Consider the following 15,283-nt stretch of genomic DNA (forward strand, 5'->3'; position numbering starts at 1 on the left):
GTTTTGAATAAGAGAGCAGCACAAGTGATTCGATCTCATGGCGTCTGCTTGTTCCTATCTTTTTCTGTCCGTTTGTGTTACAGTCCTGTGTTTGGTGAGTCCAAAATGTACTTTCTGAGTAACAAAAAACTATGCATATATTTTTGTTATTAATATTGTGGCTATTAAGCAAATGCAGATATAATCAGATAATAATAATGATTAGAATACAGATGCAAAGAATACAGATGTAGTAGTGTTAAAATGTATTAAAACTGAGCGAGTAAATATTAAAGGAGCATGACGTAAAGTTGTTTATGTCAAAGGTTAAAGGGGTAGTTCAACCAAAAATGGACATTTTGTCAAAGTATACTGAGCCTCAACTTCTTCCAAACCTGATTAACATTCTTTATTTGGTTGAACAAAAATAAAAGATATTTTGAAGAATGTTTGAAAGCAGCAGCCAATGATTTCCATAGTATTTTTTTTTCTTACTATGGATTTCAATGTCTGCTGGTTTCCAAAAGGCTTCAGTATATCATGTTTTTGTGCTCAACAGAAGAAAAATGTGATGTTTAGAACATATTTAGTGTAATGAATTTAGAGTGAATGGTGAGGAAATGTTCATTTTTGAGCGAACTGTCCCTTTAAGTGCTTGTTTAAAAGAAACCAGAGCTGTAAACATACAGTTGAAGTCAGAATTATTAGTCCCCTTTTTAATTTGTTTTTCTTTTTTAATATTTCCCAAATGATGTTTAACAAAGCAAGGAAATTTTCACAATATGTCTGATAATGTTTTTTCTTCTGGAGAAAGTCTTATTTGTTTTATTTCGGCTAGAATAAAAGCAGTTTTTAATTTTTTAAAAAACATTTTTTGGTCAAATTTATTAGCCGCTTTAAGCTAGTTTTTTCCCCGATAATCTACAGAACAAACCATCGTTATACAATAACTCGCCTAATTACCCTAACCTGCCTAGTTAAACTAATTAACCTAGTTAAGCCTTTAAATGTCACTTCAAGCTGTATAGGAGTGTCTTTAAAAATATCTAGTCAAATATTATTTACTGTCATCATGGCAAAAATAAAATAAATCAATTATTAGAAATGAGTTATTAAAACTATTATGTTTAGAAATGTGTTGAGAAAATCTTCTCTCCGTTAAACAAAAATTGGGGAAAAAAATAAACAGGGGTGCCAATAATTTAGGGGGCTAATAATTCTGCTTCAAATGTTTATATGTTTAAAACAGTATTGCTAAATTAAAGGCTCAATGTTTTTTGCTTCGTTAGGTTCCCGCTAAACAATCTTCATAAGGACTAGATAGAGATGCAAATTAGCATGATTTAAATATATACATTAAAAAACTGCACATTTTAATTCTCGTTACTCTGTTTTCTTTCAAAGCCAACATCTTCAGTAACAGGTGAGTCATAATGATCACGGTTTTTATATAATAAAGTATATTTGTTCAGTGATCAAACAGATTTCAGAGTGTTTTTATATGCTGTGGATTTCGACTTTTTTGCAGGCGATACAGAGATTGACGTAGATCATGGAACAGATCTGGATATTTTTGAAATAAATGAAGGTTTGTGGAAACATTAGCATGATGTCTGAAATCTGTTGCAATATTTCAAGAATTATTCTAATTTTTGCATAACCGATTAACAGTGGCAGGACTTGATCTGGTGGAAGGAGACATTCTGATCGAGGAGGTCAGTAGTTTGTTTTGTTATGTATTTTTTGTGTGTGTTTTTTTCAAAGAATTTTGGTTATTAAAGCATTAAATGTGGCCTGAAACTCTTTAATTTTTAATTTAAATATAATAAATTCATTTAAGTTTATAGCTTGAAATTTTACACACATAAAAAATTTGATTTTTGTGGCTCAATTGACAATTTTCTGTAATTATTATGCCTAACCTCCAGAAATTTGTTCAACGAAGCCACAAAAATCAAATATTTTATATGTGTGTAAAATTTCAAGCAATAAAATAAAACTAATTGAAATTAAAATTTAATAAATTTAAATGAAAAAATATATAATATAAAAAAATACAATTAAATTAAATTAAATTAATTTTAAATTAAATTAAATTAAATTAAATTAAATTAAATTAAATTAAATTAAATTAAATTAAAACTCACATTTGGTTTGTTTAACAGGGTGAAAGCAGAAACACTATTCTGGGTGAACAGTATCGCTGGCCTACCACTGTGCCGTACTTCTTAGACAACAGCCTTGGTATATATGAATAAAAAAATAATAATAATTGAACTTCTCTAGCTCACTGCCCTTCTCTTTTTTTCATTGCCTATTTCATGTAAATTTCAACAGAAATCAATGCCAAAGGTGTGATACTGAAAGCATTCGAGCAATACAGATTGAAGACGTGCATTGACTTTAAACCTTGGAATGGAGAATCAAACTATATTTTCGTGTTCAAAGGCAGCGGGTGAGAAAACTACATAACATTAACACTCATTTAAGCACATTTTACACCTAATGCTTAATCTAAATAATAATCTAAATTCTATTGGTGTTATGTTAATAAATAGTGTGCTGTATTTTTTTTTACAATAAAAGTTTGAAATTGAATTTTATGAATGATCACCTCCATTACTAATAAAATTTTAAAGTTGATGATAACTGTTAAAATAATCATGATTACTGTTTAAAATTATTATTGTTGAAAATGATTATTCATTTTTTTTCTTGCAAATTTGAAACAGCATGAAATATAGTAAAAAAAGTAAGGATTGTGAGGGAAAAACAGAAACTTTAGAGGTGCTCGGTGGCGCAGTGGTTAGCGCTGCCGCCTCACAACAAGAAATTCGCTGGTTTGAGTCTCGGCTGGGTCAGTTGGCGTTTCTGTGTGGAGTTTGCATGTTCTCCCCGCGTTCGTGTGGGTTTCTTCTCGGTGCTCCGGTTTCCCTCACAGTCCAAAGACATTCGGTATAGGTGAATTGGGAAAGCTAAACTGGCAGTATAACATATGCTGGATAAGTTGATGGTTCATTCCGCTGTGGTGACCCCTGATTAATTGAAGGGATTAAGCCGAAAATAAAATAAATGAATGAATGAATACAGAATTATGAGGTATAGAAACACAATATATCTAAATTGTGACATAGTCTTTAAACAACATTGTGCAAAATCAAGTTATAATTGTGAGATTGAATCAAAAAGTGAGAATTATACAAAAAAAGTAAGAATGAAGAGTAGAGAAGAAGAGTAAGAACTGTGAAAGACAAACTCAAAATTGCGAAAAAAAGGTCTTAAATGTGAAATTATGTGAAATAAAATAGCAATTTTGCAAAAGAAGTCATAATACAAAATTGAATTGCACAAAATAAAGGGACAGTTCCCTGTAACTGAAAATCCTGCCACCAGTTATACCCCCTTCATTTGTTACAAGCCTGATTGAGTTTCTTTCTTCTGTAAAACACAAAATACATAGTTTTGAAAAATATTGGATACCTGTAACCACTGACTTCCAAAGTATTCCCTAGTAGCAAAGAATTCTGGCCCAGATTTGGCATAAAGCTGGCACAGCAGGCATTCATCCGGCACTGGCATACAGCATGTGGGCCAAACATGGCCCTGGTTTGGCAGAGGAGGCACCGTTTTTAAGGCGGCACACAAGATTTGGGCCAGATGTAAAACGTAGTATTTGGCCCAGATTTTAAAATTTGATAAGTGGACCATGTGAGTTTGGCCAGTCTTGACCCACATTTAAAATACACTAAAATCATTTTTGAGTAAAGAAAAAAAATTCTACCAATCAGGTCACTTTGAGAAAAAGCGTGCCCATAGTGTGCCTAAAGAGCATCACTCCATGGGTTTATCAATTTCATTGCAATCGTGACACACCAACCTATCTGGCCCAGTTCAGGCCCAGTTATGAGTTATTAACTTGGCTGAGACTAGGCCCAGATATGGTCCGTGTTTGGCCCTTGTCTGGAAGCCAGATTTGGTCCAGTCATGTACCGTAATTCACTGCGGCATGTGGGCCAAGCAAAACCTGATTGTGTGGGCCAGAACTGGGCCAGAGAAATTTTGCTATGTGGGTTTATTTTAATTTTTTTTTGCAACAAAAGTCACTGGTTACTGGCTTCTAACGCTTCAAAATATTTTTAATGTGTGTCCAACAGTGAGTGTGAGTAAATACTTTAGGGGTGAACAATTCTTTTAAACTCAGAATACAGTACTAACCCAGCTAGCAAATTACATATGACTCAAATCCGGACCACACCAGACACTCACTGTACATCTGGCCCACATACCGCATGGAATGATGGCACTTGAGCGGTCCGCTCCTGTTTGCCAGATCTGGGCCACAATTCAGCCATAGCAGTATCACATATCAGCCAGAATGAACCAAATGAACCAGAACTGACCCTATTCTGGGCCACAGATTGCTTTTATTCTGGCCCAGATCTATTCCACACCAGACACTTACATCTGGACCACATACTGAATGGAACGATGGCTCTAGGGCGGTCCACTCCTGTTTGTCAGATCTGAGCCACAAATAAGCCAAGGCAATACCACATATCAGCCAGACTTCAACCAAATGAACCAGAACTGACCCTATTCTGGGCCACAATTTGCTTTTATTCTGGCCCAGATCTGGACTACACCTTACACTTGCTGGTTGTGGCAAAGAACAAAAATCCCAGCATGCATTGCAGTATGAATACATTCTATAGCTTATTGATGCTCCAGTTTTCTTTATTTGCTGTTTATGTTGACGTTGTTGATTTTGTCACTTTTAGTCTCCTGTTTGTGATGTTTGTGAGTTTAGTTTAGAATTGTTTTTTGCTTATAAACCTTCATAATTCAGTGGCATGTGCAAGCCACTTTTAGCAAAGTGGCCCACATTTGTTTTAAGATGACTGGGCCACATTTTCCATATCTTCTCTGGGCCACTATAGGCTCAAATCTGCATGAGCCGTAGCTTACTGTGCCGAATATTAGCCAAAAGTGGCCCACATCTGTTTTAAGATAACTGGGCCACATTTGCCATATCTTCTCTGGGCCGCTTTAGGCTCACAGCCGCATTAGCCAGAGCTAACTGTGCCAAAATGTTGCCAAAAGTGGCCCACGTATGTCTTAAGGATGACTGGGCCACATTTACTTACACATGTGAGCCACTTTAGATTTAGACCCAGATTACCCTTATGCCACATTTATGCCAACCATGGCCCACATTTGTCCGCCATCATTTGGGCCAAATTGATCATTTTCCACATGGGCCACATTAGGCTCACATTCAGATTACATTTTGCCATAAGTGCCAAATCTTTACCTTAAATGGCCCATATATGACATTGAATATTTGGTCCCCCTTTGCCAATGTACAGGTGGGCCACTTCAGGCTCACATTCATTTTGTCTGGGCCAAAGGAATACCACCAGTGCCGCATAACTGCCTAAAGTGGCCCACATTCATATGCTATCAGGGAATAGACTTTCACATCTTACAATAGTGAGTATATATGAAAATCTAAATGCAGGATATAAACAATTCAGACTTGATAGCTCTTAAATCTGAGTTGATATCTCACAATTGTGAGGATCATGTACACTGCAAAAAAAAAATGTTCCACACAATGTATTCATGTTGTCCTAACACAAATGGATGAAGTTAACTGAACACATTTAAGTAGATTTAACACAAAACAAATAAGTTGTCATCAAAACATTTTCAGAATTGTGTTATTTCAGCTCTGTTTAAATCAGTAGGTTGAAGAAGCAGCAATATAATCTTGCTGTGTAGTATAAACTCAGATTTGTGGTGCTGGTTACACTGTTAAAAATTGTCCCGTTAAAAAACAGTAAAATACTGGCAGCTGCAGTTGCCAGCAATGTACTGTTATTTTACAGTATGTTGCTGTAAAAATACATGGACTACATTGATTTACACAATACTCAAGTGAACTCATTTTGCTCACTGAAAGCAACTGCCTCAACTTGGTCAACTGCTGAATGAGTTTATGAAGTAATGTGCTATATATGCTTAGAAGCATACTTATAACGATAACTTATTTTAGTTAATTAGAAAAGTTCGGTTTAACTCTAATGTCTTATTTTTCACAACAGCACACATACATGTAAATCTGGAATCACCAGAGAGATTCTGACTGCATCAGCCACTAAACAGCCACTGTCATTAAATAGAGAAACATGCAGAATAACATCAGCAGTTCATTGTTCATCTTTAACTCATACACTGGCTCTACTCTCCTCCACAACGGTGACACACAGAAGAAATTAGCTTCAGGTTTTACAGTAAAATACTGTTTTTTCCTTGATTTAACAGTAATCTACTGGCAGCTGTGGTTGCCAGCAATATACTGTTTTTTAACAGTCTATTTCCGTAGTGTAAATTAACAGTATATTACTGTTAAAATACATTTTTACACTGTGTTTTTACCTCTCACACCTTTAACCCTTTAAACCCCAGAGCCTATACTTCAGTTTTTATTGAAGTGTCCACACTACTGAGTGTTCAAGAAACATGTAGCAAAGCTGAAGTAAATGAATTAATTAACTGACTAATTAAATGATAATTGAGGATTAACAATGAACAAATGAAGAAATACTGAAGGGAAAAAACAAGAACAGAACATACAAAACTTTAGTCACAGCTTTATAATGAAATAACCTGAAGAACAACAAATGATTAAATCATTTAAATGATCAGCGGATGATTAAACAACTCTACAAACATCATCACCAGCTACACTTATTACTTAATACATGTATTTTTGTATAACATCTACTAAAGTTCTTCTTGAGAAAAAGTTAAAGTTTTACGTCACCATCATGGAGAACAGAGTTTGCTTTGGTTGGGCTCTTAGCCTTGTCATTTTTAACATTTATATATCTTGGCTGCTGCAATTGTTAAGAACTTTGTTTAAAAAGCTCTTTTTTTGAGGCAAGCCAGCCAAATACCTAAATAAGATCTGGTGATGTTCATGTCGCTATTAAATGGCAGAGTCTGTTCTCATTAGTATAACAAAATTTACTGCTCCTATTCAATGTTAAATCTATTGTTTTACATTATATGTCTATATATGGCAATGATTTCTGGAAGTTTTTAAGAATATCTTGGACAATAACACTGCTCTATGGTATAAATCGCACTCAAAGAGACATCTATAATCAGCATATGAACCTCAATAATGGTGACAACTAACAAAATTAACAGTTTAACTCACAAACAGGCAACTGAAAGTCGAAACATAAACAAAAGCAGAATCAAACACAAATAAATAAAACTGTTAGACCATTATACAACATTTATTTATACCGCAATGCATGCTGGGATATTTGTACCGTGCCACTACCAGCATGCATTGCAGCATGAAACATTTGAGATGTTACCATTGTTGAGATACAAGGTCAGATTCATGAGGTCTGAGTGTGTAATTGTCATAACTGAACTGTTTTTGGATGTTATTTCTTAACTGTTAAGTAATTACGGAGGTATCTTTTCTGTTTCCACTTCTCATTAATTAAATTAATACCTGCAACTAAACATAAAATCTATTGCATGAGGCCCTTCTTCCAGATTTATAACAAAACATTTATCAGAACTAATTTCAGACAAATAGATTTCTCTATTTATTGACTTCCCAACTTTATTGCTACAGTTCAAACGTTTTGTAAACTCTGTATTTCAGCAGTTGGAAAGTCTTAATAAATGAGTTCAAGGGTGAAGAGCCCAACTAAATCAGCCCCTCACTCTATTACGGTGACACAAAAAACACCTTAATTTCTGTTGGATCTCAATGAGAATAGTATGGAAGTCAAATCAGTCAGTAATAAGTGTGTGTCTGCTGTTGTTTGTGGAGTTGTTTAATGATCCTCTGCTGAGACTGAAGCTGTTTTATTTTATTTTATATTGTAACTCAAGTCACTGTTTGTGTTTCTTGTTTCTCTTTCCTTCAGTAATTGTGATTATTAACAGCAGGTGTTCATCAGTGTCTGAATTCACTCATTAGTGTTCATTAACTCTCAGGTGAACTATATTGGTGAACTAGTTGATGGAATAGTGAACAAGGGCACAAAGTGTGATTTTAAACACAGACTTCAAAATCTGAACAAAATCTGACTTCAAAATCTGAACTCTGTTAGCTCACAGTTTTCTGCAGTTGATTACTTTCTCGAAAACAAAAATGTTACCCAGAAAGCACTGTTTTTAACAGAATATTACTGTTTTAGTAAAAAAACATTATTTTACCGTAGAATCTGACCGTTTTTTAACAGCAATTTTTTACAGTGTAGCTTTTCTTTATCCAATAGTGAATGTGGGCTTTCATTGTATGGAAACAGGCCTGGATTGGCTAATCGGGAGGACTGGGATAATTCCCAGTGGGCCGGTCCGTTTTTTGGCCGCGAGGGCCAAGTCCCTAGGTCCCTAGCTGCTTGCGCTTTCAGCAGTTGCACTTTTTTCATTTATTTGTTTATTTGACCATAGCCACACTCTTTTTATTCATTTTTGTGCCGCAGCTCTGCTCTTTTTATTTATTTTCTTGCAGCCCTGTGAGCAAAATGCAGCCCGCAGGTTAATGATGATGTAACTTAACCATCATTCCACCCCAAACAGCGGCACCTTAGTGAATATTAATTCATATTAATGAATATTACACCTGCTCAATGAAAATCAGTTGATTCACTACATTAACAAAGCTGACATAACTTGATCAGAAATATAAAAAGCATAGAAAAATAGTAGTGGTCTAGTGTATAAAAGTAGCCATCGTGGTCTAGTGGTTAGCACGTTGCGTTACGACTTCAGACCCGTGTTCGAACCTCACTAAAGTAAAATATTAATTTTTTTTTTTTTCATTTTTAGTGTCAAGACATTTAATACTGCTTGGGTTACTTATGTAGGTGTACATATTTTATTTTTTTGTGTGATGACCGTTAGGACTGGATATCTATAAAGAATTAATGTTTAATTTTATTATTAATTAATGAATGAATTAATTAATATAATTAATATAAAATAAATATTATATTCTAATTAATTTAAGAAAAATTTGAAGTTCTAAAGCAGCTGTGTCCTTGAAAAAGACGTGTTAATGTCATTTAAAATTGAATTGGAAATAACATTATTTTAATATAGTCAGTCGTCGACTGAGGTGGGCCGCTCTAAGGCTTGAAACTCCAAAGCTGAAAAGGAGTCCCACTCCGGTCCTGTATGGAAAGTTATGTAAAAGTTCTGAAGACTTTTTCTCTTCCATCAGATGTTACTCAAAGGTGGGCAATCGGCAAATGGGCAAACAGGAGTTGTCTATCGGTTCAAACTGTGACAGCTTGGGAACAGTAGAGCATGAGTTCCTGCATGCGCTGGGTCTCTGGCATGAGCAGTCCAGATCTGACAGAGATGACTACGTCATTATTGTGTGGGACCAGATTCAAGATGGTGAATGTTACATTTAAAATGCAATAAAATCAATGCATTTACATCCAAACGCATCTGTTCATCTATACTGCTTTGTTTCTCACTCAGGTAAAGAACACAACTTCAATCTATATGACGAAACGCAGTCGAGCTCACTCGGTGTGCCGTATGATTATAGCTCAGTCATGCACTACAGCAAAACATCCTTCAACAAAGGCTCAGAACCAACCATTGTAACCAAAATACCCGAATTCTTGAATGTGATCGGTCAGCGCATGGAGTTCAGTGACAATGATTTGCTCAAGCTGAACAGATTATACAACTGCAGTAAGTTTCTGGTGAAGAATGATCGATTTTGACTGCGTAAATCATTTTTTATTGTAAATATATTGACATTAATCTGATTGATAAGCTTAAGACTGCTGCTCTCACCCATCATAAAATCTGTCATAATATTTCCAGCTACATCCTCAACTTTTCTGGACTCTTGCCACTTTGAGGAGCCGAACATCTGTGGTATGATTCAGGGTGATGGTGGAAACGCTAAATGGGCTCGTGTACAGACAGTAGAGGGTGGTCCAAAGACAGACTACACCAATCTGGGACAGTGTCAAGGTATTAACATCACAAAACAACATATTATATAGAGTGCATCTGGAAAGTATTCATAGCGCTTCACTTTTCCCACATTTTTTATGTTACAGCCTTCCAGTATGGATTAAATTAATTTATTTCCTAATAATCCCATAATGACAATGTGAAAAAGATTTTTTTTAATTGTTGCAAATTTATAAAAAATTAAAAAGCTGAAAATCACATGTACATCAGTGTTCACAGCCTTTGCTCAATAGTCTGTTGATGCAATTACAGTCTCAAGTCCTTTTAAATATGATGGCACAAGCTTGACATACCTGTCTATGGGAATTTTTGCCCATTCATCTTTGCTGTACCTCTCAAGCGCTATCAGGTTGGATGGGAGGCAACGGTGTACAGCCATTTTCAGATCTCTCCAGAGATGTTCAATAGGTTTTAGGTCTGGGCTCTGGCTGGGCCACTCAAGGACATTCATCGAGTTGTTGTGAAGCCCCTCCATTGATATTTTGGAGGTGTGCTTTGGGTCATTGTCCTGCTGGAAGATCGTCGCCCCAGTCTAAGGTCGAGAGCACTCTGAAGCAGGTTTTCATTCAGGATGTCTCTGTACATTGCTGCATTCATCTTTTCCTCTATCCTGACTAGTCTTCCAGTTCCTGTGGCTGAAAAACATCCCCACAGCATGATGCTGCCACTACCATGCTTCACTGTAGGGATGGTATTATCCTGGTGATGAGGTGTGCCTGGTTTTTTCTAAACATAGGCTAATGCCTGACATTCACTCCAAAGAGTTCAATTTTAGTCTCATCAGACGCGAGAATTTAGTTTCTTATGGTCTGAGAGTCCTTCAGATGCCTTTTGGCAAATTTCAGGCGGGGAGTTGCTTCTGTCTGGCCACTCTACCATACAGGCCTGATTGGTGGATTGCTGCACAGATGGTTGTCCTTCTGTAAGGTTCTTCTCTCTCCACAGAAGAACGCTGGAGCTCAGACAGAGTGACCCTTGGGTTATTGATCACCTCCCTGACTAAGGCCCTTCTCCCCTGATCACTCAGCTTAGATGGCTGGCCAGCAAGAGTCCTGGTGGTTCCAAACATCTTACAGATGATGGAGGCCACTGTGCTCATTGGAACGTTCAGAGCAGCAGAAATGTTTCTGTAACCTTTCCCAGCTTTGTGCCTTGAGACAATCCTGTCTTAGAGGTCTACAGACATTTCCTTTGTCTTCATGCTTGGTTTGTGCTTTGACATACACTGTCAACCCTAGGACCTTATATAGACAGGTGGATGCCTCTTCAAATCATGTCCAATCAACTCAACTGACCACAGGTGAACTCTAATGAAGCAGCTGAAACATTTCAAGAATGATCAGTGGAAACAGAATGTACCTGAGCTCAATATAGAGCTTCACAGCAAAGGCTGTCAATACTTATGTACATGTGATTTTTCAGGGGTTTTTTATATTTATAAATTTACAACAATTTCAAAAACTCTTTTTTTTCTATTGTCATTATGGGGTGTTGTGTGTAGAATGTTTAGGAAACAAATGAATCTAATCCATTTTACAATGAGGCTGTAACATAAAAAATGTGGAAAAAGTGAAGCGCGATGAATACTTTCCAGATGCACTGTATTAATACAATATTCTGAAAAAGAAAATGAATGGTTTTATATAGACCCAGTATGTGTTATATGGTTTTATGAATCATTACAAATTGAATATTGCATACAAGACAACAGTAATACAGTAATTTGCAATACAAATCATTTTTACCTATACCAGATACAACCAGTCACCTCCAATCGCCTCTTTTCTTTCACATACCCATGATAAAGTGTATTGTACAACTTTCATACTCATATTTGTGCTTCACCGCACAAATGGAGTTATATATAACGTTTTTATTAAATTTAGCTTTGTAAAATGTGATTCTCTTAAATTACATCAAACCCGCTTTTCCCTAAACATTTTCCTGTAATTTTCTTTTGAACGCAACTTTGTAGTCAAAAGTGCAACGATGCATGATTTTAAAGAATAATGACGGAATGTCTGTTCCAAATATCCAACATCATTGATCATGCTGATTGCTCTTATTTGTTACATACAGTTGAAGTCACAATTATTAGCCCCCCTTTGAACTTTGAACCCAAATGATGCTGAACAGAGCAAGGAAATTTTCACAGTATGTCTGATAACATTTTTTCTTCTGGTGAAAGTCTTATTTGTTTTATTTCGGCTAGAATAAAAGCAGTTTTTATTTTTTTAAAAACCATTTTAGAGTCAAAATTATTAGCCCCTTTAGGCTAATTTGTTTTTTCGACAGTCTACAGAACAAACCATCGTAATACAATAACTTGCCTAATCACCCTAACCTGCCTTGTTAACCTAATTACCCTAGTTAAGCCTTTAAATGTCACTTTAAGCTGTAAAGAAGTGTCTTGAAAAATATCCAGTCAAATATTATTTACTGTCATCATGGCAAAAATAAAAAAAATTTGTTATTAGAAATGAGTTATTAAAACTATATAAAACTAAAATTGGGGGGGAAATAAACAGGGGGGGGCTAATAATTCTATAAATATAATAATTATTCCATTAATAATATTAATAATAATTCTATAATAATTGTATAAATATGTTTTGTGGGTATTTTCTCAGATTTCCACACAGCAACTCAAATATGCTAGTGCACATTTAATTGCTTAATGATTTATTCAGCTGCTTGATTCAGTACTTCTATGGTTTTTGCCAATTTCGCTTTAATGATTTTGTAGTTTTTTTTAGCAGATTCTTAGGCCTAAAAATAAATTTTTATAGTCTTTTTTTTATAGTTAAGAATGTTAGGATTAAATATTTTATTAGACACGGTCCTTTGTCATTGAAATATTGTAATGAAATCAAAATCAAAAGCACTGATTGTTATTTGCATTTATTGCATCAATATTGCAAAAATGCACCGTGCACTCAGTCTTTTTATATTGTACATAATTAGACCAAAGATCCTTTTAAATGACAGTCACATGAAAGACATATTTGTTTTCTTTGCTTTCCTGGTATACTACTGTGAAAACACTTAAATAATTCATAGTGCATTGATAACTTTTATGATATTATGGTGGCACTTTGGTCTCTCCATGATAAACCTGTTTTACTGATACCATAAGGAAATATTCGTTGACCTCCGCTAGCTAGACCTCCCTCCGTTCTTGTCAAGGATTGCTATATGACATGTAAAAAGGTCATTAAACGTTTTTATAAAGTTCAAAGAGAGGACTGCCTTAGTGGCCTATTATCTAATATTTATATTATATATTATATAATAATGTATATGTCTACAGGCGTTGGATTCTTCATGCACTTCAGCACAGCCACGGGAGCCCAAGGAGACAAGGCCCACCTTGAAAGTCGACTCTTTTACCCCAATAGACGTTCCCAGTGCCTGCAGTTCTATCATTATAACAGTGGGGGCACTGATGACCAGCTAAACATCTGGGTGCGAGAATACACTGCTGAAAACCCCAAAGGAGATCTGAGACTCATTCAGCAGATCAGTGGTAATAAGACTTCATATTTTAGAGTTGACATGAAACAAAAGTAAGATTGTAATTTTTTTTACTTTATTGTGACATACATCCACTTGAAATGGTCTTTGAAGGGCATCTATGTGGAAAAAATCTACTTTTCAAGCTGTTTGGACAGACATGTGTGTAGGTCAAGTGTATATACCGTCATGTTGGGGTGATATAAACACACACAGTCCTTTTTTTTTTCAATTTAACAACATAAAAACGGTGGACCAATTGAATCGGTTTTCAGACCGACCATGTCAGACATATAAAAGGATTACTTATGCATATCACCTCAAAAACAGGAGAAATGGCCCTGAAGCGCACCGCATAAGTAAGAGATGACAGCTGTCTGTGCTATCTGGGGCTGCTTAGTGGTCATAAATGTATTGTTTTCACTTCTGCGCCATTGAAACACCCCGATTCATTCGGCAACTGTTTCATATGTGAATATAATTCAGTAAAAAGAATGCCAGAACTGTATGAGCACCGGCAAGAGTGCCGGTGTACTTGACGTAGGAGTAGGAGTGCGGTCCCCCCGCCCACCAATATTGATTGACAGCTGCGTATTATTAAAATGTCCCGGTAGTCACGTTTATAATCATATCAACAAGATAGAATGTGAGCATAGCCGGAAATAACCGGAAATAAAATATCTGCTCAGTTTGCTAGGATCATCTATTATCATCAGATGTGATCAAGAGTGAGTTTTACAAGTTTAAAATGTTTTAAAACCGTGCACGTGAGTAATGAATTGCAGCGATTCACTTCCGCTTTACTTCATCAGCACAACCTCCTTTAAGTCTGTCTGTTGTCTGAATCAGCTGAGGGAGGAGATTAAGGCATGCAGAAAGGCACGTAGAAACGGTGGGCGGGGAAGACTAGCCTTAAAGGCGCAGTACAACAAAACTGTCACCTGGTGCAAAAATGTATAAAAGAGAAACTTATAAAAGGTATAATAAATAATCTGATGGGCATTTTGAACTAAGACTTTACAGACACATTGTGGAGACACAAAAGACTTGTAATAAGTTAAACCCCGCGGACCCGGTAACTTACCGTCATCGAATTTTGCTTTAAGATTTAAAGGGCTAGCATTGCACCAGACCCCCCTAAGTAGTTTCGTTTGAAAGTGTAGAATCTATATTTTATGCACATATGCGTCACTTTGTTTTTTATTCTACTGTACAAAAGTTATTTACACTTAAATACATCGTATTTTAGAGACCCGAGATGAGTATTGAACATTGGTTCATTTTCATATTTTTCATATGGTTCATATATGACACATGTACAAGTTATAGCTCAAATGAAAGCTCTTGCCAGTGCTCATACGGTTCTAGCATTCTTTTTACTGAATTATATTCACATATCAAACAGTTGCCGAATGAATCGCGGTGTTTCCATGGCACAGAAGTGAAAACAACACATTTATGACCACTAAGCAGTAGGGGTATCAAAATGTATTGTTTCTTCGGTGCACCGCGATGCAGATGCGCACAATTCAGTATCGGTTCAATAATAATCATAAGCGGTTATTATGTACTGACGTCATTCACCTCATATGCGCTCTGTCTTAAGGGAGGTGAGCGCAGGTATTTATAACACTCCTAGCGCCAACTGTGCACAATTTCACTGCGTGTGTGTGAGATTTCAGTACAGTCTTTCATTAACAATTACAGCAGAAGCCCCTATTTCTCTGCGATTGAGGGAATGAAAGTTCTCCATTTC

General features: G+C 35.9%; 2 protein-coding genes across 3 annotated transcripts in view; one reads left to right on the top strand and one right to left on the bottom strand.

Moving 5' to 3' along the window:
• The window catches only part of dsc2l (desmocollin 2 like), a 1,349,056-nt gene that overhangs the window by 531,210 nt on the left and 802,563 nt on the right, over positions 1-15,283 (bottom strand). The window lies entirely within an intron of this gene.
• mep1ba (meprin A subunit beta a) overlaps positions 1-15,283 on the top strand; it is a 22,810-nt gene continuing 7,527 nt past the window's right edge. The window contains 10 exon segments of the mRNA NM_001076621.3: positions 1-94; positions 1,384-1,402; positions 1,508-1,567; positions 1,651-1,694; positions 2,145-2,223; positions 2,317-2,434; positions 9,239-9,417; positions 9,505-9,723; positions 9,859-10,011; positions 13,325-13,540. Coding sequence (NP_001070089.3) covers positions 38-94; positions 1,384-1,402; positions 1,508-1,567; positions 1,651-1,694; positions 2,145-2,223; positions 2,317-2,434; positions 9,239-9,417; positions 9,505-9,723; positions 9,859-10,011; positions 13,325-13,540 — 1,144 coding nt within the window. The 5' untranslated portion in view covers positions 1-37.

The sequence above is a fragment of the Danio rerio genome, chromosome 20 (assembly GCF_052040795.2).
Source record: "Danio rerio strain M-AB ecotype USA chromosome 20, GRCz13ab, whole genome shotgun sequence".
NCBI lineage: Eukaryota > Metazoa > Chordata > Actinopteri > Cypriniformes > Danionidae > Danio > Danio rerio.